This window comes from Centroberyx gerrardi, chromosome 1, assembly GCF_048128805.1.
Source record: "Centroberyx gerrardi isolate f3 chromosome 1, fCenGer3.hap1.cur.20231027, whole genome shotgun sequence".
NCBI classification, from domain to species: Eukaryota; Metazoa; Chordata; class Actinopteri; order Beryciformes; family Berycidae; genus Centroberyx; species Centroberyx gerrardi.
Window position 1 is genome coordinate 4,141,122 of NC_135997.1, and position 24,074 is coordinate 4,165,195.

General features: G+C 41.6%; 4 protein-coding genes across 7 annotated transcripts; 1 reads left to right on the top strand and 3 right to left on the bottom strand.

The window, feature by feature from the left end:
* Positions 1 to 1,385: 1,385 nt before the first annotated feature.
* crybgx (crystallin beta gamma X) lies at positions 1,386 to 15,662 on the top strand. 3 transcript variants are annotated; one of them, XM_078283816.1, is made up of 8 exons: positions 1,386 to 1,495; positions 3,235 to 3,435; positions 11,326 to 11,534; positions 12,045 to 12,093; positions 12,816 to 12,937; positions 13,663 to 13,798; positions 14,443 to 14,582; positions 15,428 to 15,662. In XM_078283816.1, the coding sequence occupies exons 3-8, from the start codon at positions 11,491 to 11,493 to the stop codon at positions 15,558 to 15,560; spliced, it is 624 nt and encodes a 207-aa protein (XP_078139942.1). In that variant the 5' UTR covers positions 1,386 to 1,495; positions 3,235 to 3,435; positions 11,326 to 11,490; the 3' UTR covers positions 15,561 to 15,662. The 3 variants fall into 3 exon arrangements, with proteins under 3 accessions (XP_078139942.1, XP_071770119.1, XP_078139945.1); XM_071914018.2 differs by lacking the exons at positions 1,386 to 1,495; positions 3,235 to 3,435 and adding an exon at positions 6,088 to 6,219; XM_078283819.1 differs by lacking the exons at positions 1,386 to 1,495; positions 3,235 to 3,435 and adding an exon at positions 9,815 to 9,919.
* On the bottom strand, positions 3,231 to 9,104 carry LOC139923269 (lactase-like protein). Its single transcript, XM_071914005.2, has 13 exons — positions 8,978 to 9,104; positions 8,690 to 8,850; positions 8,076 to 8,163; positions 7,826 to 7,935; positions 7,585 to 7,713; positions 7,380 to 7,475; positions 7,237 to 7,291; positions 6,945 to 7,106; positions 6,085 to 6,359; positions 5,080 to 5,206; positions 4,194 to 4,393; positions 4,016 to 4,079; positions 3,231 to 3,346 (listed from the first exon to the last, which is right to left on the bottom strand). The coding sequence occupies exons 1-13, from the start codon at positions 9,102 to 9,104 to the stop codon at positions 3,231 to 3,233; spliced, it is 1,710 nt and encodes a 569-aa protein (XP_071770106.1).
* Positions 15,663 to 16,672: 1,010 nt separating the features above from the next.
* On the bottom strand, positions 16,673 to 23,925 carry LOC139923279 (G2/mitotic-specific cyclin-B2-like). 2 transcript variants are annotated; one of them, XM_071914016.2, is made up of 8 exons: positions 23,807 to 23,925; positions 18,745 to 18,855; positions 18,375 to 18,662; positions 18,142 to 18,300; positions 17,827 to 18,063; positions 17,384 to 17,524; positions 17,142 to 17,252; positions 16,673 to 17,058 (listed from the first exon to the last, which is right to left on the bottom strand). In XM_071914016.2, exons 1-8 carry the CDS (start codon positions 23,831 to 23,833, stop codon positions 16,948 to 16,950), a joined length of 1,185 nt encoding a protein of 394 aa, XP_071770117.1. In that variant the 5' UTR covers positions 23,834 to 23,925; the 3' UTR covers positions 16,673 to 16,947. The 2 variants fall into 2 exon arrangements, with proteins under 2 accessions (XP_071770117.1, XP_071770116.1); XM_071914015.2 differs by lacking the exon at positions 23,807 to 23,925 and adding an exon at positions 19,143 to 19,271.
* LOC139923278 (G2/mitotic-specific cyclin-B2-like) lies at positions 21,361 to 23,945 on the bottom strand. Its single transcript, XM_071914014.2, has 8 exons — positions 23,807 to 23,945; positions 23,412 to 23,522; positions 23,042 to 23,329; positions 22,809 to 22,967; positions 22,490 to 22,726; positions 22,145 to 22,285; positions 21,902 to 22,012; positions 21,361 to 21,815 (listed from the first exon to the last, which is right to left on the bottom strand). Exons 1-8 carry the CDS (start codon positions 23,831 to 23,833, stop codon positions 21,705 to 21,707), a joined length of 1,185 nt encoding a protein of 394 aa, XP_071770115.2. The 5' UTR covers positions 23,834 to 23,945; the 3' UTR covers positions 21,361 to 21,704.
* Between the last annotated feature and the right edge of the window lie 129 nt (positions 23,946 to 24,074).

A 24,074-nucleotide genomic window follows, 5' to 3' on the forward strand; every position in this document is an offset into this window, starting at 1 on the left:
GAGCAGAAGGACAAACGGTGCAGGAGATCAGACACTGACTGTCAGCAAAACAAAAGATTATGGGAGTTGTGTGGAAAATTTGCAGCAAAGGTATGAAGGTTCAGAGCTGAGGTTACATTTTCACAATAATACAACTTTTACTTCCTTATATTAAATGCATACAGCTCAATCAAAAACAGACATGGTTTGTAGAAAATGGTTTTCTCAATGCTGTACACCTTGACAATATTTGATAGCACACAGGTATATGAGTGTTTCACCCCTTACTGATTGGCCTGAATTGTAAAAAACAGAGCTTAGCGTAGTTATGGTTTCTACTCATAGGGATTATGACGGAAAACATGTTATTTGGGCCCAGGGTTCAAAATACCGAACTATTCCTTTAAGTTAGGAAAGTAACTAAGTAAGTAAGTAAGGAAAAATGCACACTGAAACACTTGAACACTGTTAAAAACAGCTATTGATGTACTTTGCATTCCATGGTCTGTTTTATTGTTTGTTGATGTATTTTTCTTGTTCCCATGGATAACGGGCCAAACATAGACAATGTAACGTCACATCGAGATATTTCCAGCGCAGCTACAATGGAGTTTAATAAGAGAAAAATTTTCAATCATCTAAAACATCAACGGCAAATGTCAGGTGTTGGTGTCAGTCCCTGAGAGTTGAAGAGAAAGCATTTCTCATCATTTTGCACCGACATTCAAAAATCATACAGGTAGAAATCCTCTGTAGAATTAGAAAAAGATACCAATTTCTCCACCAACAGTAGCCTCAGTAGTCCATCAAGCCACAGGACATCTCTCGCTTTTTCTCGAAATTTCAGGCCCGCTCTCTGGGGGTTGTCGAAAGTTATTCTGGTAAATGTAGGAAACCACTAACTGACATAAAAATAGACAAGCCAGGATTAGGGACAGTGGGTACAACAAAAAGGTCAATTACAACACTTCATCTCAAAATAAGCCCTGCAATGCATTGAACATCACATGTTGATGATATGATGGATATGATATGCCACAGTGGTCTTGTGTCATTTTGTGTGTCTGTTGTTGTGTCAGGGCTGTGAACCATCCTCAGTGCTGCAAGCTCTAGAAGGATCCAGTTGTGACCATCTGCCTGATTGATCAGAGGGGAATAGAGTGCATTCTGCCCATCAAGGTAACAAGCAATTGCTCCACTGGGAAAGGACTCAGTAACATAAGAGGGACATTATAGTCATGTATTTGCAGATGAAGGGCACCATGTATAACAACCATTATCTTAATTGCAAAACATGATATTTAGTAATTGTTCAGAAGATGTGCTACACTGACGTGAATCTTGTTTTTTGTGCAGAATCGTACAGAGGCTCAGAGACTGATGATGGGCAGAAACCCCCTAAGAACTGTGCCCAGGCCTTCTCTATGGATGGAGATCAGATCTACAATAACCGCAGCTACTCCAGTGACCAGACCAGAGCCAACTCCCTCTCAGGAGATGTCGAGGAGGAGATCAGGTGCGCGTGTGTGCTTGGTGTGCTGTAATGACCCATGAAAAGCTTGCAGCTGCCAGCTGCACTTCTATCCCTTTTTGTGTGTTTTTTTTTTTTCACGTGCACCTGGTGGCACACCATTTGGCATAAATGGACAAAGAATGCAGACTGTGTATTTTGATCATGTGCACCTTCATTGTAGACACTGGTTTCAAATTTTTGGACGTTGTATGTCATCCACCAGACGCATCCGGTGTGCGACCCCCTTTAGTGAGATGATGCACTTCGTCAGATGGCCTCTAGAGGGCGTCTTTGACTGTGAGATGCAGTGTTTCCCATAGAGGCACAAAATCAAGTTGGTCGGTGTGTAGAAATTGATCTCTGATGTGCACGTCATGTCTGTAATTTGGAGATGTACAGACAGCAGACCAGCAGCATTGAACTCAATCCACAGTCTGCCGGTGTGAAAACAAAAGTGAAACTTAACATTCCACAATTTGCTCCAAAATTGCCTGTGTTGGTAATGGGATTTGTAAATAGTAACTCATATTCTGCTGCCCTACAAACTTTAACGGTAGGTAATGTTATTATCTTGAGGTATTTCAGTAACATTAGTGGAATTAGGTAATTTAACTGTCGCAGTGCTTCAGTGCATAGAATTGAACACACACATCGTGGGTCTGTACAGGATCTGTGCTTGTTGATTCTTTAATCCCTACATAGCCTAACTGCTGATCTTTGAAACGGTCTGTGTATATTTGCATATATCTTGTGTGATAACTTGTTGGTATGTCTCTTGAATAACGTCAGAAGTTCTTCCAAAGTATTTGGTATGTTGTTTGGTATGTGTGTGTGTGTGCATGTGTTTGTGTCCATTTTTAATTTATATGTTTACATGTGTATTTACATTAGTTTTGCTACTCTCCTATTACTCAAGGCTAATTTCTGGGCTTTTAATTTGAAGGAGGAAAACAGGAAAATGGGTTTCTGGGAAATTCAGCTGATTTGGCGCAACTCCTCATGTATGACCGTTTGGGCACACACACACACACACAGTGACATTTGAATATCATTGCATTGAAATATAGACTTATAACCTACATTACCTGATCTATTAATGTCGTGCACTTTCTAAAAATAAATCTTAGTTTTCTCACTCAATAATTAGCATTATTTTCAGCTCATAGTTCAATGGAATTACATGCATTTTCACAACTCTTTTAAATTTTAATTTTATTGAAGATGAATTCAATTATCATGATCCACAGATCATATACAATATACAGTAACACATAATGGAATCTCTCCATCTCTCTTATTTCTCCATTTTACAAACTGATTGACATTGTAACCATCTCCCCTCTGCAATCAGCCTATGTGTATAAAAGTGGTGGGTGGACACAGCTATTATTTTACTGCTTATCAAAAACCACACAAGACCAGTTTGTTAAAAATAAAACAGGTATCTTGAAACAAAGCCTAGCTCATTTCACATCAAATACCAAGCTTGAATTTCATTCATCCGGAATCATGACATGTATTGGCTGTTATAATGTCAGCCTGAAAAAGTGTCTGTTCGTTCAAAATGGAACAGAATGACAATTAAATCAACAAAATGCTCTTGACAGAAAATAGCTTCACTGCTTTGAAATCACTCTCAGCTTGATTTCTTCAGCTTCAAGGCCGCTATGAGGTCTTGCATGGTGAAAACAGAAAACGTGTGTGGGTGTGTGTGTGTGTGTTTGTGTGTGTGTGTGTTTCAGAAGCGTCCACGCAGCAGGAACATGAGGAAGACTGCACTGAGGAGAATGCAGAGCGTACACACAGTGGGAACCACAATCTCTGTTACCATTTCCATGTGGCCTATCAAGGGATCTGAAACAGACAGCAGAGACATTTCCAATCCCATTTTCAATTAAAAATCCACTGGACAGGGTTCCCACAGGCCTCGGGAATCCTTGAAGGTTTGTGGATTTTAGAAAAATAAATTAAGCCCTTAAATGTTTTTTTGAAAATGAATGTATGGGCTTTAAAAAAAAATATATATATATATATATATATACATAGTATCCAAACTCATCAATATGCCTCAGCTTTCTGTTTAAAATTATGGATTTCAACAGGATTTCTTCACATGACAAGATCACGAGTACAAAATGAGGCCTCTATGGTGTCTAATTCTGATTATGTCATGTCTTAGCCCAAAAAGGCCAATTTTGAGCCCTTGACTTTCACCAAACAAGCCTGAAATTAATTTAACAGTCCTTAAATTTGATGTCCAAGTGAGTGTGGGAACCCTGACTGCAGCGTCATCTTATCTCACACAGCAACATTTGACTCTTTGTACCTAAACTTCATCATGCACTGGCCAAGCCTTTGGCATCCCTGCATGTTCCTTATTTTCCTGGGATTTTCTTCTAGCTGGAGGGGCAAAACAAAGAAAAACCCTGTTAGATATTAGAAAAAGGAACTCGAGACAGAATTTTCCTTTGTTTGGCCCCACCTAGCTTATCACACCTTGTTGTAATGCTGTGTGGCACTCACCTGCAGCTAGGAGCTGGTTGCTGGAGGAGCAAGTCTCTATGGCTTTCCTCTTCCAACTCTCCACCTGGAAAGATACAACAAACTCTTACAGTGGGCATATAATCTAACTTTTCTATTTTCATACAATATATTATTTTAAGGTGAAATGTGTTTGTAGTTCACTAGAAGGAGACTTTACCTCTCTCTGGTTGGGAAAGCCGTTGGAGCTGATGATGCGTTTGTAGTACTGAACGGAGGCTTTTGGGTAGCGTGGTTTATTTTTGTTCCTGAAGTCCACGTAGTAGAGTCCAAACCTCTCAGAGTAGCCTTCATCCCACTCAAACTTGTCCAGCAGTGACCAAGCTGTGTAGCCCTTCACATTCGCCCCGTCCTTGATTGCTATAATATGGACCAGGAGAAGAAAGAAAACAAAAAAAAACAAGGAAACATGTTTGTTTTTTTGCCAGTAACATGTACGTTTCTCAGTAAAATGAGCTTAGAAACAAGCTAAAAGACTCAAATATGAATCGAGTAGAGGTGGGGACTCGAGTCATAATTTTAATTGTTTGAGACTTGACTTGATGCATGAAGAGAAGACTTGAGACTTGACTTGGGCTCTGGTGACTTGGGACTTGACTTTGACTTGTACTTTGATGACTTGAAAAGGTTTCTAAAGTCTTGACTTGAGATCTTGTGTTTGTGTAAATGACTTAGATTGAAAGTGAAGAGATTTGTTCCAACAGACAACTGAATTTAAATTCTGGTTTCTGAATTTGTATGGAATGATTGAATTTATTGAAGTTGAAACTGATTATAGAAATCAAACTCATGATGCTCTTACCAAGTTTTTATCCTATTAAAACCATATTGCATTGAAAAGTCCTAGATATTTAGTTTTCTTTAAGATAGTAAATTGATACTGGACTCTTGATTTGTTCTGACTTGACTTGGTTTTCTACATTTAGACTTGGGACCGACTTGGGACTTGAGCAGAATTGACTTGGTCACACCTCTGGACCCATGCACTAAAAGCTTACCTTTGCGATAGACTCTATGTTAGCGATGTATGGAGTTTTGTTTCTGACCTTTGAGCATTTCGTCAATGTAGTCTCTGAAGAACTGCATCCTCCATTCGTCACACAGGTCGGTGCACAGCATCTTCTCCGAGACGCCATTCTCTGTCACATAGATCATGGGGTTTCCATACTGAGTCTGTTGGGGAGACGTGGCATTACATTACATTCATGTTATACTGTGTGTACTTTGATATTGTTGTAATGTCTGACGCATTTCAGGATTCACTGTTTAAAAACTGTGTTTTTATGCTGTTGTGCCCTGCCATGTCAAACTTTAATAAATGAAACTGAAACTGATATTTTTATGTTTTCATAATGTTCACTGATACTATAAGTAACAAATGCTAATACGCTTAATACCATACTCTTTCCCATACTTCTCACTCTTACAGTCTACTTAACGCGTTGGTATTGTCAGCTGCATAGGTTTATATCCCACAAGTGTTTGGACATCAAAAACTTGGACATCAAATTCAAGCGTGTTTCAATGACTTTCAAGGTCTTGTTTGGTGAAATTGAATAACTCAAAATTAGCATGTTTTAGGGACATGACAGTGGCCAAAACTAGACATCATAGAAGCCTCATGTTTTACTCTTGTCAAGTCAAGAAATCCTGGTGAAATCCTTAATTTTTTTTAACAAATCTCCATCACAGGGTTTTTCTTGGGTTTGTGAAGTGTTGATGCTGATATTGAGGAATGCTATGTTTGCTATGTTTTAATAAAATGTCAAATACTTTCAAGGCCATCAATTCATTTTCAAAAACTTTTAAGTCCTTATTTTATTTGACTCAAATTCCTTTGTCTCAAAGGCTTGTCAATGCCTGCGGGAACCCTGTTTTCACTGTTTATGTTCTATTTTTATATTAACATTTTTACCTGCTGTATCCTGTTACTTTTGCTGCTGTAACGACCCAGTTCCCTAACAGTTATCAATATAGCTTCACCTTACATTATAATAGATCTAATATAGCTTCAAATTTGGAAGGTTTTACTCAAAATTGCCTTTGTGTACCTTGACAAAGTTCAGCAGGCGGCGGAATCCCCATGGAACTGAATAGAGCCACTCTGAGCCGGGATCGGGCCAGCGGGGGTCAACCAGCTCAGCCAGGTCACGATCTGCAAAGTAGCTGCTCCCTCGGCCTGATGGGTAATTCTTCTGGGTGATGTAACGGGTGGTGAAGTGGCCGATGCCCAGGAAGTCACAGGTGCCTTTAATGTAGCTCTTCTCCTGAGGTGAGAAGACGGGCAGCCGCGACGCTCCCAGGCCCTGCTGGGCGCTCTTCCTGCCTGGGGGGACAAATGACCAGGCAGTGAAAAAACAAAAGTGCATAAAGATGGTGGCTTCCTGGTTTGATGTAGCTGCTTTTTAATAGAAAAAAGTGGATAATAACGCAGCGTGCAGGTACATGCCAACTTTGTAAACTTAAACTCCAACGACCCGGGTTCAATTCCCTACTCGTTTAATTTTCTATCAATTTTTCCTATTCAGCAAAATTTTGACCTAAACCTAACGCAGTGGTTCTCAACCTTTTTGGCTTGTGACTTCTTACAACAAAGCTTCTTGCAGGCTACAATATGCAGAGTGAACAGTTCACCCAAAGAATGATTTTTCCCTTTTCAGGTTGTTTCATTTGATTATCAGAAGAGGCCAAGAGTATTTCACGAAATTTCTGAGGGGTTCCCGCCCCCAGGTTGAGATCCACTGCCCTAACCTTAACCAAATTGTTTTAGTTGCTTACCTTAACCTTAACTTTAACCTTAACCCTTAACATGTGTAGGTATAGTATGAATCAAGGGTGCATGACTTTTCCTAAGATATCATACAAAAGGTTGTATGAGAACACGTTGCGTTTATTTGTGACCGTTACGTACCAATGTAATCTTTCATAACCTGGGGATAGTCTCCGTTGAAGAGGGGAGTAGCAAACCATCCCATGTAGAACTGGACGTATCTCTCTGCTGCTTCAATGTCCCTCTGGTTGGAGATATCCACCGGCTCACCCCAGTCCGCAGACAGGGAGATCCCAATCAAACCTGGACAGACAGACACACTCAGTTACCGCAGTTTTGCCACCAGTAAAAAGGCCAAGTATCGGTTTCACAGACAAAATTGAAGGTAAATTGGTATGCCAGTGAAGATACTGTATATCAATTTTTCTATTACCTTTCTGTTTGCTTCGCCACTGAGTGTCATAAGTGTGCCAAACTTTAGCATGTGCCTATTGCAAAGAAAGAAAGGCAGTATTACCTTGATGTGTGTTGTATGCGTACATAGCCTAGAGTACTGAACCATGACTTCATTATTACCTTGATGATATGGTGGGCAGCTTTGTAAGCCCCCGTTCCCCTTAGCTTCAGCCCAGGTGCATGTTCTCCTGTTTCATAGCCTTCTACAGCAATGGACTGAAACCACAATACAGACAGAAAGATATACAATCTACCATTACATTTGTATTTACAGCGTCTTTCTCAATCTCACATTTCAATTTGATATTGCCATGACATACTATACCCATGGATTGTTGAAAGTGATCCAGTGCTTCACTCTGCTTCCAAATCGTTCAAAGCATAAGTTGGCAAAGTCGTTGAAGTAGGTCACCATGCTATTGTTCTGCCAGCCGCCATACTTCTCCTCTAAGACCTGGGGAGTCACAGCATGCACAGTGCAGAGAAAGGCTTTCACCTGCATCTAACTTGTGTTTTCAATGAGCAAATGGAAACTCAAAACAAATGTTAGCAAGTGTAGTGCTCACCTGGGGTAAATCCCAGTGATACAGAGTAACAACGGGCGTGATCTTATTGTCCAGCAGCATGCTAATCAGATCCTCATAATATTTGATTCCTTTCTCATTGATGTATTCACCTGAAACAGTTGCCAGTGAATACTAAAATTAATGTCAGCATTCACTATCATAGCATAAACACACAGTTATCAGCATATAAGTAAATATTTGTAGAATATCTGATATACTATTATAGATAAAAGGGGAGGCATGTGGTTACTTTTCAGTCCATTGGGTAAAATCCTTGGCCAGGAGATGGAGAAACGATAATGATTCAACTTCATGTCCTTCATCAAGGCGATGTCATCCTTCAAAACACAGAGCAGAAAACATATTTCAAAAAATGTGATCATTGTATTTTTATGATTAAGCCAGACAGTGTATTTTATTCTGTTTTTACTTAAGTTCCTCCAAGGAAGTAATGTTTTCACCCCCGATAGTTGATTTGTCTGTCTGTCTATCAGCAGGATATGTTAAAAACTTATGAACAGATTTCCATGGAATTTGGTGGACAGATCGGCCTTGGGCCAACGAACAATTGATTAGATTTTGGCGGTGATCTGGATCTGGGATTTCCACCATTAGACGATTTTAGCCATATGAAACTAGTAGAGATAGAGACTTGATTCCAAATCCTAAGGTTACGTTTGCTGGGTGAAGAAATCAATTTAACTTAAAATCTAAGTTACATGAATGATGTCTGTGGGTGTAAAAGCAAGTCGGAGCATTGTTCAGTGTTGGCGGAGGTTTGCGCTCTCCGAGTGCCTTCCAGTTTATCTGTGTAATTCCTTGGCTTTTCTGGACAGATATCAAACACACTTTACTGCATATCACCTTGAATTTGTAGTAGCCTTCACACGAGGAGTCTCCAGTGTCATTTAGGAAGATTCGGCCTTTTTTGTGGGCAAATGCATCCCAGATACTCATTCCTTTTCCGTCTATGTTCCAAGCTCCTTCTGTCTGATATGCAGAACTTCCAACCCCCCATGAGAAGCCTGCAGAGGAACAGAAAGCGAACAGTCATGTGCTTTGCAGGTGTTTTGTGAGTTCACTTTGGCACAGACGTTGGCATTTAATCACCGTTGGGCCTTTGGACCGTTTGTGTTTTGTTACCAGTCATACCAGTTGGGAAGGTGCCATAGTAGAAAGACGATCTCTCATTCTTTGTCCAGTCAAAGTCCTCGCTGGCTGACACACACAGCACCAACACAAGCACATGGCACAGCCTCAGGATCCACCGTGGCAGCATAGTGATCTTTGGCAAGGAGCGCACTGTCTTCGGTTACACCTACACAAAGAGCAGTTACCCACACATCTCAGTTTGAACACTGATTTCATAGATATGGTGGTTCAGATGGTAACACAGGAATTTTCAGACTGTCAAAACCTGTAAAAAAAAAGGCTGCAAGGCTGCATCTCCTCTCAATCTGAAGCAAATCCCCAGGGTCGAGTCTACCCTAAATCAGATATATTTTGTTGATGACAGATCACAGGTCAGCCACACGTGTGAAATATACAGAAATGTCAAGATAAGGTAAAGATTAAGAAACTTACGCAGAGGTGTCAGGTGTCCAAAGGTTTCGAGCAAAACCATCCTAACAAATCCTAAATCTTAAGGATCATTTATTCCACTCTGCCATTTTCAGACCTTGTGGATATTTGGAAGAATCTAGTTTCATTTCAGCCAGCTATAAGACACACTGACACAAAACGCTATAAGAGACAGAAAATAAGCCAGCTTGTCCAGCACCGTCAGGATGAGCGACATTTCAAACCAGTCAATATCTTTAGTGGTGCAAAAGGTAACCAAATTCTTCTTCCTTTTAAAAAGTGGGTAAAAATGTAAAGTTGCCTCCTGCCAAAGCCTGTGCTGTTTCTCTCCCCACGTCTATCCCTGTGTCTGTCCCTTTGCCCAGTCTGTTTCTCAGCCAGCCGCCTCACTCAGAACCACATATAGATGTCTACCTGTAGCACGTCCTGCATTTGTCTCCACTGGAAACAACTCCAAAATGCAAGAAACGTCCCCAAGCTTCTGGACCTCGTTAATGCTCACAAATGTCACCGGTGGGTTCAGAGCCAATGTCACCAAAACAAAACACAGTGAAGCATCCAGTACATTTTCCGCTATTCAGTGGCCCACATAGAGCAAAACCATGTCCACCCCCCCCACCCCCCCGCCTTCCCCCAAATACCCCGCCATTTGAAGTCAATGGAGTGTGAGCGTAATTTGCTGGGGCAAACAGATCTTTTGGAACAAGGAGGGATTTTGACACTGTAAGCAAAGTTAATGTTAGAGAGTCTGATCCATTTGCAGCTTTTTGCAAGGCTTTCATTCAGCACATTCATATTTAGAGTAGCGAAATATATATTCTCACTGAGAGCTTGATGGTATATAGGGTTAATTAGTCAAGTAGAAAGTAGAAAATAGTGCATACATCTTTCACTGCTCATAGCCAATCCCCTCGTCCCCCTATATTTTTGTCAAACGAAATGACACCCTCTACATCTGTGCAAACTGCATACATATCTACCTTAGATTATTTTGATTCAAAAAATGTGAAAAAAAAGTCCCACACAACACCAAATTATTCATTCACTGAGCATTTTGATCCAGATAATCCTTTGTTGGACTAAATTTTAATCAAAAAAACAATGTAGGCTACACTGAATTCATTTGGGGGGGAAGAGAAAATATATACCAAACATAAGCCTAGATATAAATAGAAATTATACTCACATACACTACAGAAATAACAGAAAATACCACAAGCTTTAGAGGGTGGATAAAGCCAAGGATGTAAACATTGTTCAGTTCATAAAATCGCTTTTATAAATCCTTTATTAGGCAGAAATTCGACTCTCTACCTTTTTCAATACACAATATGTCAGATATGTCAACGACGATCTCTACATTAAGATTGTAATTTAAACTAGACGTGAACTATCAGCGGTCAAATGCCAATTACCCAACTGTCCAGTGATGGAACTGTTCTGAACAGTCGGTGCAGTAAACTCTAAACTATACGTTGAGGTTCATAGAGGTGACATAGCCATACATTTTCATGGCAGAGACCTCCACCATCAGTGCAGCCTCCCTCAGGGTCACCAGCCTATTCAGTCAATACAGTGTGTTAGAGCTGGCCCTGCACAAAGCATGAATACAACTATTATCATCAGGGGCAAAGCATTGTTGTAGAAAACGCTGAATTGTTCAAAGCCAAAACTGTTGGCACTGCACTCCCTGTCCACACGTTTACATGTAAGTGTGTAGTGTGTGTGTGTGTGTGTGTGTGTGTACAGAAACATAATGCTTGTGTACTCGCTGCCTGTGTACTTTCTGTGTTTGTATATTTGTGTGCACACATGTATTTCTATTGCTTGCCGTGTGTGGGAGTGTTTTTTTGTGCGCACATGTGCTATTCTGTGTGCGGGTGTTTGTGGTTCATTTGTGTGTGTGTGTATGTGTTCAGGTTTTGCAGAGAGAAGACAACATGAGCGTGGGACTGTGTTTAGCATATCAATGCCTTCCAGGGCCCCGGCGACTGTTGCAGAACCACTATGAGCTTTCTAGTACCTGTTGGGCCAGCTCACCTTGCTGTATTTAAGGGGCTTTCTTCTGGCCTCGCAGAGCTGACATGAACATCTTTACTAAGGTCCCAGGATTAGCCCAACAAACCAGGTATGTTGAGAGCGCCGTGCAGCAGCCGGGCCCCGAGCTGAGGTGTGTGTGTGTGGTCGAGGGGGGGGCTGGGGTCACGGTTGGACATCCCACCTCCAGCTCGTTTTCACGCTCTTCTCTCTCTGACGCCTCCAACACCAGTTGCCCAAATCATTACAGTTTTGATGATGGCAGTGGAGATGTACACACATACATCTGAGGTGCAATCTGACTAAAACACGACTAAAACTAAAACAGACTAAAACACGGCAACACTTCCTACTGGAGAAAACTAACATTCATAATCTATAACAGAACTGGAAATTGAAATTCATTGACAAAATTCCATCAATAATGCAATTCTCAGGGACTCAGATCTGATATGCAAACACTTCCACAGTTCCTCATGAAAACTATCAACAACTCTAGTGTTCGCTTCAAAAGTTTCTCTGACTGACATATATTCTTCCTTCATATTGAATGATGTGTGTAGGATATAATTCCTCATGAAAGATGTTTCTGTGTCCACAGCAAGCTGGGGTCTGTGCTCCAACGTGCCTTCTACGGGTCCAGTGGGAGGGTGAGTCATATGACTGTGTGGGATTATTTAGACAAAGGATGGGGTCCCTAATGAAAGATTACTACAATGTCCCTGTAGGCACTTATTGTGTATCTGTGGTACTGAATAGTATGTTTGTAGTAACTTTATTGTACTTTATGGTACCTTTTATGTCCTGTGTTATCACTCTATTGCTGCATTCCTATAGGGACTTCTAGGGACATATATTTGTATTTTGTACTGTGTGATTATAGTTCTTTTTCATAAGAGGTATAAGGCAAATAAATGTGAAGTGATGTTCTTTTATTTGGGACATTTGAGTGTTAAAGTTTTCCTGATTCACTAGGTTATGTCAGTGGTTCTCAACTTGGGGGAAGATAATTTTGGGGGTGCAAGATGTTTTATAGGATAGGAAAAAAGCATATTTCTACTATACAAATTCATTATCATGTCTATTTTTTCTGATGTTTCCTAAATTTAGCTTCTTTCTTGTGAAATACTGAATAGTTTTCAGCCTCTCGGCCTCCTCTGATAATTAATCAGATGAAAGAACCTGAGAAGGGAAAATCATGATGTGGTTGAACTGTTCACCACTCTGCATATGAAGCCTGTGTTGGGGGGGTTGTGAGCAAACATCGCTTCATTTTAAGGGGTCACAAGCCAAAAATGTTGAGAACCACTGGGATATGTGACAGTAAAATGAGAGTAGGGACTCTTTACAGTTTCCCTGTTGTGTTTCTCAGGTGACCCTTTTCGAGCAGAGGAACTTCGCCGGTAGACGGCTGGACCTGAGTTCAGACTGCCAGAAACTCAGTGACAAGAGTTTCCCCGAGAGATGCAACTCTGTGCAAGTGGAGAGCGGAGCGTAAGTACACACCACCACCTAAAGCACACTACATGCCACTGCAACTCACACTCTTACTCACATGAAAAGTAGAGGCCTATTTAAGTTGAAAATAAGCCAAACCTTTTTCTCTTGACGTGACCTTTCAGTGGACTTCAACACAATTACGTCATTCTTCTTTCATCACACTAAGCCTTTCACTTGTTTCACCCGGTCACAGAAGAGAGCTCCAAATGTGTAAAAGTGGACATAGTTACCGTAGACAAACCATCTAAATCCAAAGTATCTACCCTGCTATTACCTCTGCTCAGGAGGTTATGTTTTCATCTGATAGTTAGTTTGTTTATCCGTCTTTCAGCAGAACATCTCAAAAACTTATGAATGGATTCCATGAAAATTGGTGGACAGATCAGCCTTGGGTCAAGAACATTTTTGTGGTGATCCAGATCTGGGATTTCCACCACTGGATGATTATCGCTTTTTAGCCCTAACTATGAAACTCACGGGGATAGAGTCTTGATTCCAAATCCTTAGAGTATGTTTGCAGGATCAAGAAATCAATTTAACTTTCAATTTGAAGTGATAGGAAAGATGTTTTGGGGTGTAACATCAAGTTAGAGAATTGTCCAGCACTAGCGAAGATTTGGACTCTCCAGGTGCTTTCTAGTTTCCTGTTTGTTTGTTTTTCCCTGCTCCTCTGTGTATCTGTCTTTGACTCTCCTCTCTCCTCCTCCCGTCCCTTGCAGATGGATCGGTTACGAGCATGACAACTTCCGGGGACGTCAGTACCTGTGGGACATGTCCGACAGAGGAGAGTACAACTGCTACGACAAGTGGTGCGCCCAGATGGACCATGTCTCCTCCGTCCGCGCTGTCAAGCAGGTGAGGCACACACACACACACACACACACACATCAAGCCACATACAGTTGTGAACATCAGGCGCTCAGAAACTCACAAATATGCATCAATCGAGAGACAAATTGATTGGACTGGATGTGAGCATAATTTCTTTTGTCCTTGGTTCATAAGAGACAATCAGATCAAGAGTTTGGTGCAAAAGGGTGTAAAATGTGTGTTATATTTCATTGGAAAGCTCTTGTTGAGCTTCATCTGATGGTCAAAATAACACATTTGTAAACAAGATCAAAATTAAAATAAATGGAGGACAAATCCAAAAGAATCTAGCGAAAACCCTAGATTAGATTTGGTGGAAAAAGGGAGTAACAGCAGTTAATAGCTTTATGTAGAATAGCAATTTTCTGAATATTAAACACACGTAAAAGTAGGGATAGTTTTTATGTTTTGATGGTGAAAGATGCAATCATTTAAAGTTTTGCTCTGCTATAACAAAAAGGTCTCTTAAGCCCTTTTCGCCATAAACCCTTGAGACAGTCTGAAGTGTGTGCAGTGACACCAATCCTGCTGGAGGTCACTGATTACAAAGAATGACCAGTTTTGAAAGGGAAAACATCATGTACACAAACACACCCACTCAGTGTATCTCTATATGATGCCGCCTGTAGGACAACAACCCCCCCAAAGCCCAGCTGTTCGAGAGAGCCGGCTTCTCTGGTAAGAAGATGGAGATCCAGGACGACATCCCCAACCTGATGAACCGCTACAGCCTCAACAGAGCCGCCTCCATCCGCGTCCTGGGAGGAGCGTAAGTGCACCGCGTCACTCTGCCTCTATCTCCTTCTGTCTGTCAATCCACCTGTTTCATATGTCTGACAAGTGGGATGCATAAATGAGGTAATGGGACAGAGGAACACAGGAAAACAGGAGGATGTGGAAAATTTGCATTTCTTACAATCCAGCTTGGGATCACAGGAGAGCTTAGATCTTCTCACAGTGAACTTTAACTCACTAAATTACACGATGATGCGGTTTATATGATAATAGGATGAGCTGAGCATTCTCTTCAGGGTTCAGACTGCATGCATATGGGTCTGTCTACCCAACCATGTTACAGGTCTGAAAGGGCAGGAATGATAACTTAGCAGCATACTAAAGCTACAGTTAAAATTCAGAACTATTAAGCTACAGAACATGCAACATTCCCAGTAAGCTGTCAAAAAAACATTAGTTTGGTCAAAATTTGATGTGTTTATTCACCAATTCACATTAAGTCGTGTAATGTCACATTTTTCTTTCCAAATTTGCCATATTGAACCAACCTTACTAATTTATGTCCATATATCTAGATTTCATCTTTGCAAATCTGTGTTGATAAAGGTTATGAGAGTGAATGAGCAATGGAAAATAGTTGGTGATTGCTCATAATATGCTCATATTTACCTTATGAGTATTTTTTATACCAATATTACTACATTCCAAGGGATTCTCTACATTGTTGGCCATTCAAACAGCACTCATTCAAATTCAGCTTATGGGTCCCCTCCATGAACTTTCCACTCTGTCTCCCCAAACTGAGCTCTTGTTAAGTGTGCAGACCAGTGACTGTACACCAGTCTAACCAGCCTCTGTGTATCCTGTGTGTGTCTGCAGGTGGGTGGTGTACCAGGAGCCAAACTACAGAGGTCCTCATTACATTCTGGAGAAACGTGATTACAACAACTCCTCTGACTGGGGCAGTCAGAGCAGCACTGTGGGCTCCATGCGCAGAGTCCGCTTCAACTGAGAGCCACCTCCCTCTCATCTGACTCCAGGCAAGAGGACCTGAGGACTCACTTCCCACCAACACACACATGAAACCTGTCAGCTTTGCACACACACACCAAAAACCTATTTTAGTAATAAATGGTGAAAAGACAAGCACTTGTGTATTTTGTCATTTAATCCATGCTCATAGATTATAAAACGTAGAATTGTTGGCAACCTTGATCAACATGAACTAAAAAGGATGTGAAAGTTCAGATAAATTCTATGCTTAGAAAATCAAAATTGTATTCCACTTTTATGAACAAATACATTTATAACAGAAAGGAAATCTATGGAGTCAAAATAATGTAAGAAACAAACATGCAAATGTGAAATCTTTAGGTGCAAATTATATGCAAACAGCATGGAAATGTTTTCCAAAGTACAAATATCTGAGATAAAACTCCTGCACTGCAGATATTACATTTATAGAATATATTACATTGTAGACATGAATATTGACACTTATTCAAGAGTGGATGTGAAACACATGGGTAAGAGAATGCCATTCAAACAAGAAAAAAAAAAGCGCACGGCATTAGTAAGCAAATGCTTAAATTCCAGTCAGCTGTCAAAACTAAAAGCAGTTAGCAAATCACCTTGACTCATGTCTAAACATTCTGCTTGTGCATCCTCATGCTGCCAACACCAAGACAGTTGAGGGATATCGCTACTGGAAAATAAGGACGAGCAAAATCTTGTCCATTCAATTAATTTTTCTACAAATAAGGCACTCGCTTCTCCCGCTGAGGTAGAAAACATGTGTTTGCACTGATGAAAAGCTGGAACCAAAAGTATAGACCAGATTTAAAATAAATAAATAAAATCATCTACAAGACACTGTACCTAGTATGTTCATTGATGTGAAACTGTGCATGCACACAATCAGCCACTTTAAGGTCTACACAACATCTAAAAATCAAGCAGAAAGGAGTAGTGTGTGAGTTTTGGAACAGTTTTAAACATCACAAGTATCACTGATTACAGCACTTGAAATAAAACCCATGTGTCTCTAGCATCCTAACTTAAACTATTCTGCTGTCAGCTAGGTAACACTTGCTCTAGGCAAACATTGGTATAAAAGTCACACAAATTCTCATCAGCTCAGGTTTGATTGACAGGCTGCAATAAATCAACTAAAGGTGCACTAGAATGAACTGATGCGTCCCTCTAAGAGTTTGGTTAAACAATGATTGTCATAGTCAAGAAGAGTCTTGTGGCTGATTCTCTTAAAAAAATGTAACCACAAAGTAAGGACCAACAATATCATAAAATACCTTTATTAAAAGCAAGTGAAATTTCTACAGTCTTGGTCTGGCTAAAATAAAGTGCAAGTAAAAACTTCCATTTCAGAAATTAAAAGTGACTCAGGGATTGTCGAGCAGAGAAGCAGCCATGTTCTTGATGACTGAAGACTTGAGCTGAGGAAGGAGGCTGATTTTCATCAGCTTGCTGCTCGAGTATTTGTTCTTGACAGCCTGGAGGGAAATACAAGGCATCATTAAAATGCGTCAAAACAAAAGCATGTCATCTTATGCGACACTGCATTTTTGCAGCTCACCTGGAACTTGGTTTTCCCCTCATTCACAGTCACCACATTTCTGGCAATGCGCTGCATGATTGGCTTGAGGTGGGCCTCGTCATAAGTAGAGTAGTGCTGCTGTGTAGGAGACTGCAACACAAGGGAGGAGAGATCAATTCACTAAACTGTTGGTTGAGTCTTTAAATCCTGTACTTTGCCTTATGAACTCATGTTTGCTTCAGTCACCCCATTTGTAGCCCCACTGACTCCAGTGAACTCACCCATGGCAGCTCATCAAGCAGCAGCTGGGAGAGGCAGAGGGAAGCAGCAGCGATCTCAGAGGGGCGATAATGCACCATGTTGTAGTCGAGCAGAGTCAACTCCATGAGGTATTTGGCCAGCGTGTGTCTCTCTACATCAGACTAGACAGAAGACAGTCATCCATTGAAAACTGATCCCCCATCACCCAAGACCCAAGCAGTGGTCCTTTTCTTCCCAGAAGACCAAGTCACTTTTGAGAGCCCCGTTGACATAAACTACATAAAGATGCTAGGAGAAAATTCAAACTCCACAGCCAACATGTTTTTTTTTTTATAAATATAGGCTGAAGAGTCTACATGTGCTTATTGCCAAGGGCAAGTTCAGCATAGAAATATCCTAAATCCTGGTGTAAATTGTTGTATTATTCATCCCCAAGGTGTTGGGAACTAGTAGACAAACTCACATTTGCAACCTTTGAAGCCCTCCTGAGGAAGTGTAGTGGTAGAGGGCGTCCCAGGTCAAAATTGAGGCTCCTCAACATCACCTGCTCCATCACCAGAATCTGGGACTTAGTGAATGCATCGTCTGTGATGTAGGCAAAGTCTGCAACCTCCGGACTGTACATCTCCTCATACTTTGAGGCCACTAACATGGCAGTCACACCGACAAGCTGCAGCTTTCGACGAGACACTGGCTGGACCTGCAGCACATTAAGAATGAGTGTTAGGGTTTTTCTTGTTTAACTTTCTGTTAACTTGCCATTTAAAACAGTTTGTACCTGTAGAAAACGATCCAAGATGGCAATCGTGAGGTACAATGTCTCCTGAAGCAGCTGGAACCTGGAGTGAACCTGGATCAGCCAGTCAACTAGAAGAGCTCGCATGCGTTCAGTGATTTCATAACCCTGCATGTACTTGGGTCGCACAGCCTGCTGCACCTGTGGAGACAACAAGTCTTACTACAAAATACACTGCAGTGCAAGACAAAAAGCCTAGTGGGAGCATGAATCACCTCAAGGAGCCGTAGATAGGCATAGATGTCTTTGACGTATTCGGAGCAGAGCTGTGGCATGTCTCCATCCTGCTCATCAATGTCCTCTACAGTGAGGAGCGTCTCAGAGAAAGCCTGGCACAGTTCCTCCTCCTCCTTCATGGACACATCAGCCGCCTCCTCTGCCACGGGGGGGAGCGGGTCTTCAGGTGCTTCCACCTGGACTTGACGACGCATGGGTTGAACCACAGCTTGCTTGACGTTTTGGTTGAGGGACGGCTTGGCTGAAGCTTTGACTGGTCCGGTCCTCTGAAGGAACAAAGCACAATTGAAGTCAGTCAGACATACAGGTAGCTGGTTCAACAAAATGCATGTTGCTTCATAACTTCACCTTTGTGTTAACTGCCATGCCTGGAAAGTTGGTCAGCTCTCCAAGCGCAGCTCTCCTTTGACCAGCTGCTGTGGCTTTTCCCATCTGTACTGGGTTTTCTGCGCCCCTAAGCTGTTAGGAAGCACAATTCAAAACGTTGCAAGTCAAGAAAGCAAAGACACTGACTGGTCTAAGGATGTGGCAGCTGTTCTCCACACAACACAAGCACATGTGAACAATTACTGCATAAATATATATTATGTGAACAAGCACTAGCTAAATAACGTAGAGAACAGAACTTGATAACCACAAAACAAGATAGGCACGCTAACGTTGCTAGCGAATCAAGCTAACGTTAACGCTCATCGCTTTCTCCAACTTGAGTCAAATGCACCAAGCTAGCTTGTTAGTTTACTCACCGCAGCCTGAACTTCCACAGCGGACATCTTAACGTTGATATGCCGAGCAAAACGGCGCTTTAAAGAGAAGATAGGCTATTTAGCGACCAGCAGTAACAACCATAACAAACATTTAATGCTCCAAGTAACACTGAAACCAAGCAGTGAAAAACACCGAGTCTCACAGCATTGAAATAGCGCTCCGTCAACTTTCATTGGATACAGCTTGGTCGAATGCGCGCTTTTGATTGGTTGACCACGTGGGGTCAAAGGTTAGTTCTGCACTCATTTGTTCGGAAAACACACGACAGGTGCATAAGCATTCTGGTCGAAAGTGAGCATTATACATCATTGGAAAGCGCTTGTTGAGCTTTAGCTGATGGTAAAAAAAACAACAACACGTATAACTACACTGAACAAAAATATAAACGCAACACTTTTGGTTTTGCTCCCATTTTTCATGAGTTGAAATAAAAGATCTAAGACTTTTTCTATGCACACAAAAGGCTTATTTCTCTCAAATTTTTGTTCACAAATTTGTTTAAATCCGTGTTAGTGACCACTTCTCCTTTGCCAAGATAATCCATCCACATGACAGGTGTGGCATATCAAGATGCTGATTAAACGGCATGATTGTTGCACAGGTGTGCCTTGGGCTGGTCACAATAAAAGGCCACTCTAAAATGTGCAGTTTTATCTTGAAAAAAAGACATTTATTAGGTACTGAACTATGGATCTCACATGACTAGGGCTACAGATATGCATTTTTTGAAAACCAGTCAGTATCTGGTGTGACCACCATTTGCCTCATGCAGTGCGACACATCTCCTTCACATAGAGTTGATCAGGTTGTTGATTGTGGCCTGTGGAGTGTCGGTCCACTCCTCTTCGATGGCTGTGCGAAGTTGCTGGATATTGGCAGGAATTGGAACACGCTGTCGTACACGCCGATCCAGAGCGTCCCAAACATGCTCAATGGGTGACATGTCTGGTGAGTATGCAGGCCGTGCAAGAACTGGGATGTTTTCAGCTTCCAGGAATTGTGTACAGATCCTTGCAACGTGGGGCCGTGCGTTATCATGCTGCAACATGAGCTCTGGTGGACATTCCTGCAGTCAGCATGCCAATTGCACACTCCCTCAAAACTTGCGACATCTGTGGCATTGTGTTGTGTGATTAAAAACTGCACATTTTAGAGTGGCCTTTTATTGTGACCAGCCCAAGGCACACCTGTGCAATAATCATGCCGTTTAATCAGCATCTTGATATGCCACACCTGTCAGGTGGATGGATTATCTTGGCAAAGGAGAAGTGGTCACTAACATGGATTTAAACAAATTTGTGAACAAAATTTGAGAGAAATAAGCCTTTTGTGTGCATAGAAAGTCTTAGATCTTTTATTTCAACTCATAAAAAATAGGAGCAAAAACGAAAGTTTTGCGTTTATATTTTTGTTCAGTATATAAACAAAATTAAAGTAAGGGGGGGACAGGGTTCCCTGGACAAATTCAAGGACTTTTCAATGACTTTTAAGGTCTTGTTAGGTGAAATTCAAGGACTCAAAACTGTCATGTTTTGGGTAAGACATGACATTGTTCAAAATGAGACAGAGGTTGCATTTGTTTTACTCATGATCTTGTTAGGTCAAGAAATCCTGGTGAAATCCTTCATTTTAATACAAATCTCCATCACAGGATTTCCTCAGGATGTGAAGTGTTGATGCTAGGAGGGAGAGAGCCGAGGCATATCGATGAATTTGGGTGCATTATTTTAATTACTTTCATTTTCAAAAACTTAAGTCTCAAATCTTTAAACTTTTGAAATTTTCCAACATTCACGTCTAAACATGCTGCTTTGATTAAGAAAGAAAAAAATTTCATTCTACACACCCTCATTCTGCTAATGTCAACACATCTGAGGAGTATCGCTTACTGTAAAATAAAGATGAGCACAATCTTCAGTTCAAATTTGACTTTTCTACAATAAAGGCACTTGCTTCCCCCATTGAGGTAGAAAACCTAACAAAAAGCTTGTCATGGACATAAATATTTGAAAAAAACAAAACCAAAAACACATTTCTACCAAAGCAGTGTAGCCGTGTTCATGTGAAACTGAGCATGCACACTATCAGGCAAACAATGTCCTCACAACCATCTAAAAATCAAGCAGAAAGGGAGCAGAGCATGAGTTTTGGAACAGGAGCTTTAAAACCGCAAGGGTGTCTATATATAGACCACCTTAAACCAAAATATCCCAAGTGTCTGCAGCATCCCAACTTAATTGAACACTTCTGCTGTCAACTAGATAAAACTTGCTGTAGGTAAACATTTATATAAATGTCATACAATTTTTTTAGCCCCAGGTAGTCAGGTTTGATTGACAGGCTGTAGTACACCAGTTAAGGTGTGCTGGGGCGATTCATGTGTACCTCAAGATTTTAGGCCAAGAATCACTTAAAGTTACCAAGTAATGATTAGAAATATAAAAAACACCTTTATTAAAAGCTAGTGAAATTTCTCCACAGTCTTGGTCACGCTAAAATAAAGTGCAAGTAAAACTTCCATTTCAGAAATTAAAAGTGACTCAGGGATTGTCGAGCAGAGAAGCAGCCATGTTCTTGATGACTGAAGACTTGAGCTGAGGAAGGAGGCTGATTTTCATCAGCTTGCTGCTCGAGTATTTGTTCTTGACAGCCTGGAGGGAAATACAAGGCATTAGTACAAGTCATGCTAAAAACCCATTTCATCTTATTGAGACTGCACTGTTGCCAACCAACTCACCTGGAACTTGGTTTTCCCCTCATTCACAGTCACCACATTTTTAGCAATGTGCTGCATGATTGGCTTGAGGTGGGCCTCATCATAAGTAGAGTAGTGCTGCTGTGTAGGAGACTGCAACACAAGGGAGGAGAGATCAGTTCACTAAACTGTTGGTTGAGTCTTTAAATCCTGTACTTTGCCTTATGAACTCATTGTTTGCTTCAGTCACCCCATTTGTAGCCCCACTGACTCCAGTGAACTCACCCATGGCAGCTCATCAAGCAGCAGCTGGGAGAGGCAGAGGGAAGCAGCAGCGATCTCAGAGGGGCGATAATGCACCATGTTGTAGTCGAGCAGAGTCAACTCCATGAGGTACTTGGCCAGCGTGTGTCTCTCTACATCAGACTAGACAGAAGACAGAGTCACTTTGAGAGCCCCGCTGACATTAAACTACATAAAGACTCTAGGAGACAAAATTCAAACTCTCCAACTTATATTCATAAAAACAATTGCTTTCTGCCAACGGCCATTTCAGCATGGAAACCAAGCTTAATCTAAATGCTTGTATTATTCATCCCCAAGGTGTTGAGAACAAGTAGACAAACTCACGCTTGCAACCTTTGAAGCCCTCCTGAGGAAGTGTAGTGGTAGAGGGCGTCCCAGGTCAAAATTGAGGCTCCTCAACATCACCTGCTCCATCTCCAAAATCTGGGGCTTTGTGAATGCATTGTCTGTGATGTACGCAAAATCTGCAACCTCCGGACTGTACATCTCCTCATACTTTGAGGCCACTAGCATGGCAGTCACACCGACAAGCTGCAGCTTTCGACGAGACACTGGCTGGACCTGCAGCACATTAAGAAGAGTGTTAGAGAGTTCACACACAGAAAGCTAAAGAAGAAAAACCACATTTAAAAACAGTTTGTACCTGTAGAAAGCGATCCAAGATGGCAATCGTGAGGTACAATGTCTCCTGAAGCAACTGGAACCTGGAGTGAACCTGGATCAGCCAGTCAACTAGAAGAGCTCGCATGCGTTCAGTGATTTCATAACCCTGCATGTACTTGGGTCGCACAGCCTGCTGCACCTGTGGAGAAAACAAGTTTTACTACAAAATACACTGCAGTGCAAGACAAAAAGCCTAGTGGGAGCATGAATTACCTCAAGGAGCCGTAGATAGCCATAGATGTCTTTGACGTATTCGGAGCAGAGCTGTGGCATGTCTCCATCCTGCTCATCAATGTCCTCTACAGTGAGGAGCGTCTCAGAGAAAGCCTGGCACAGTTCCTCCTCCTCCTTCATGGACACATCAGCCGCCTCCTCTGCCACGGGGGGGAGCGGGTCTTCAGGTGCTTCCACCTGGACTTGACGACGCATGGGTTGAACCACAGCTTGCTTGACGGACGGTTTGGCTGAAGGTTTGGCTGAAGCTTTGACTGGTCCGGTCCTCTGAAGGAACAAAGTACAATTAAAGTCAGTCAGACATACAGGTAGCTGGTTCAACAAAATGCATGTTGCTTCATAACTTCACCTTTGTGTTAACTGCCATGCCTGGAAAGTTGGTCAGCTCTCCAAGGGCAGCTCTCCTTTGACCAGCTGCTGTGGCTTTTCCCATTTGTACTGGGTTTTCTGCGCCCCTAAGCTGTTAGAAAGCACAATTCAAAACGTTGCAAGTCAAGAAAGCAAAAATACTGACTGGTCTAAGGATGTGGCAGCTGTTCTCCACACAACAAAAGCACATCTGAACAATTACTGCATAAATATCTATGATGTGAAATAGGAATAACTAAATAAAGCAGAGAACAGAACTTGATAACCACAAAACAAAAGAGGCACGCTAACGTTGCTAGCGAATCAAGCTAACGTTAACGCTCACCGCTTTCCCCAGGGGTCAAACGCACTAAGCTAGCTTGTTCGTTTACTCACCGCAGCCTGAATTTCCACAGACGACATGCTAAACGTTGATGTGCCGAGACAAACGGCGCTTTAAAGATGAGATAGGATATTTTATTTAGCGAGCAACTGCAACGACCATAACATTAGCTGAATGCTCCAGGTAACGCTGCTAACAAGCTGTGAATGACGCTACTTCACACAGCATTCAAATAGCGCTCCGCCAAGTTTCATTGGATACAGCGCCGTAGGATGCACGCTTTTGATTGGTTGACTACGTGGGGTCAAAGGTTAGTTCTGA

Coding starts and splice junctions, on each gene's coding strand:
- LOC139923269 (XM_071914005.2), bottom strand. CDS start 9,104: ATGCTGCCACGGTGGATCCTGAGGCTGTGCCATGTGCTTGTGTTGGTG. Junction 7,292..7,379: donor CTGCCCACCATATCATCAAG/GTAATAATGAAG, acceptor TCTTTGCAATAG/GCACATGCTAAAGTTTGGCA. Junction 3,347..4,015: donor CAACCAGCTCCTAGCTGCAG/GTGAGTGCCACA, acceptor TGTCTGTTTCAG/ATCCCTTGATAGGCCACATG.
- crybgx (XM_078283816.1), top strand. CDS start 11,491: ATGAACATCTTTACTAAGGTCCCAGGATTAGCCCAACAAACCAG. Junction 12,938..13,662: donor GTGCAAGTGGAGAGCGGAGC/GTAAGTACACAC, acceptor CGTCCCTTGCAG/ATGGATCGGTTACGAGCATG. Junction 13,799..14,442: donor CCGTCCGCGCTGTCAAGCAG/GTGAGGCACACA, acceptor TGCCGCCTGTAG/GACAACAACCCCCCCAAAGC.
- LOC139923278 (XM_071914014.2), bottom strand. CDS start 23,833: ATGTCGTCTGTGGAAATTCAGGCTGCG. Junction 22,286..22,489: donor GGGCTTCAAAGGTTGCAAGC/GTGAGTTTGTCT, acceptor TCTTCTGTCTAG/TCTGATGTAGAGAGACACAC. Junction 21,816..21,901: donor AGGGGAAAACCAAGTTCCAG/GTGAGTTGGTTG, acceptor ATTTCCCTCCAG/GCTGTCAAGAACAAATACTC.
- LOC139923279 (XM_071914016.2), bottom strand. CDS start 23,833: ATGTCGTCTGTGGAAATTCAGGCTGCG. Junction 18,856..23,806: donor CTGTGGAAATTCAGGCTGCG/GTGAGTAAACGA, acceptor GCTTCCTAACAG/CTTAGGGGCGCAGAAAACCC. Junction 17,253..17,383: donor TGCTTGATGAGCTGCCATGG/GTGAGTTCACTG, acceptor CTTGTGTTGCAG/TCTCCTACACAGCAGCACTA.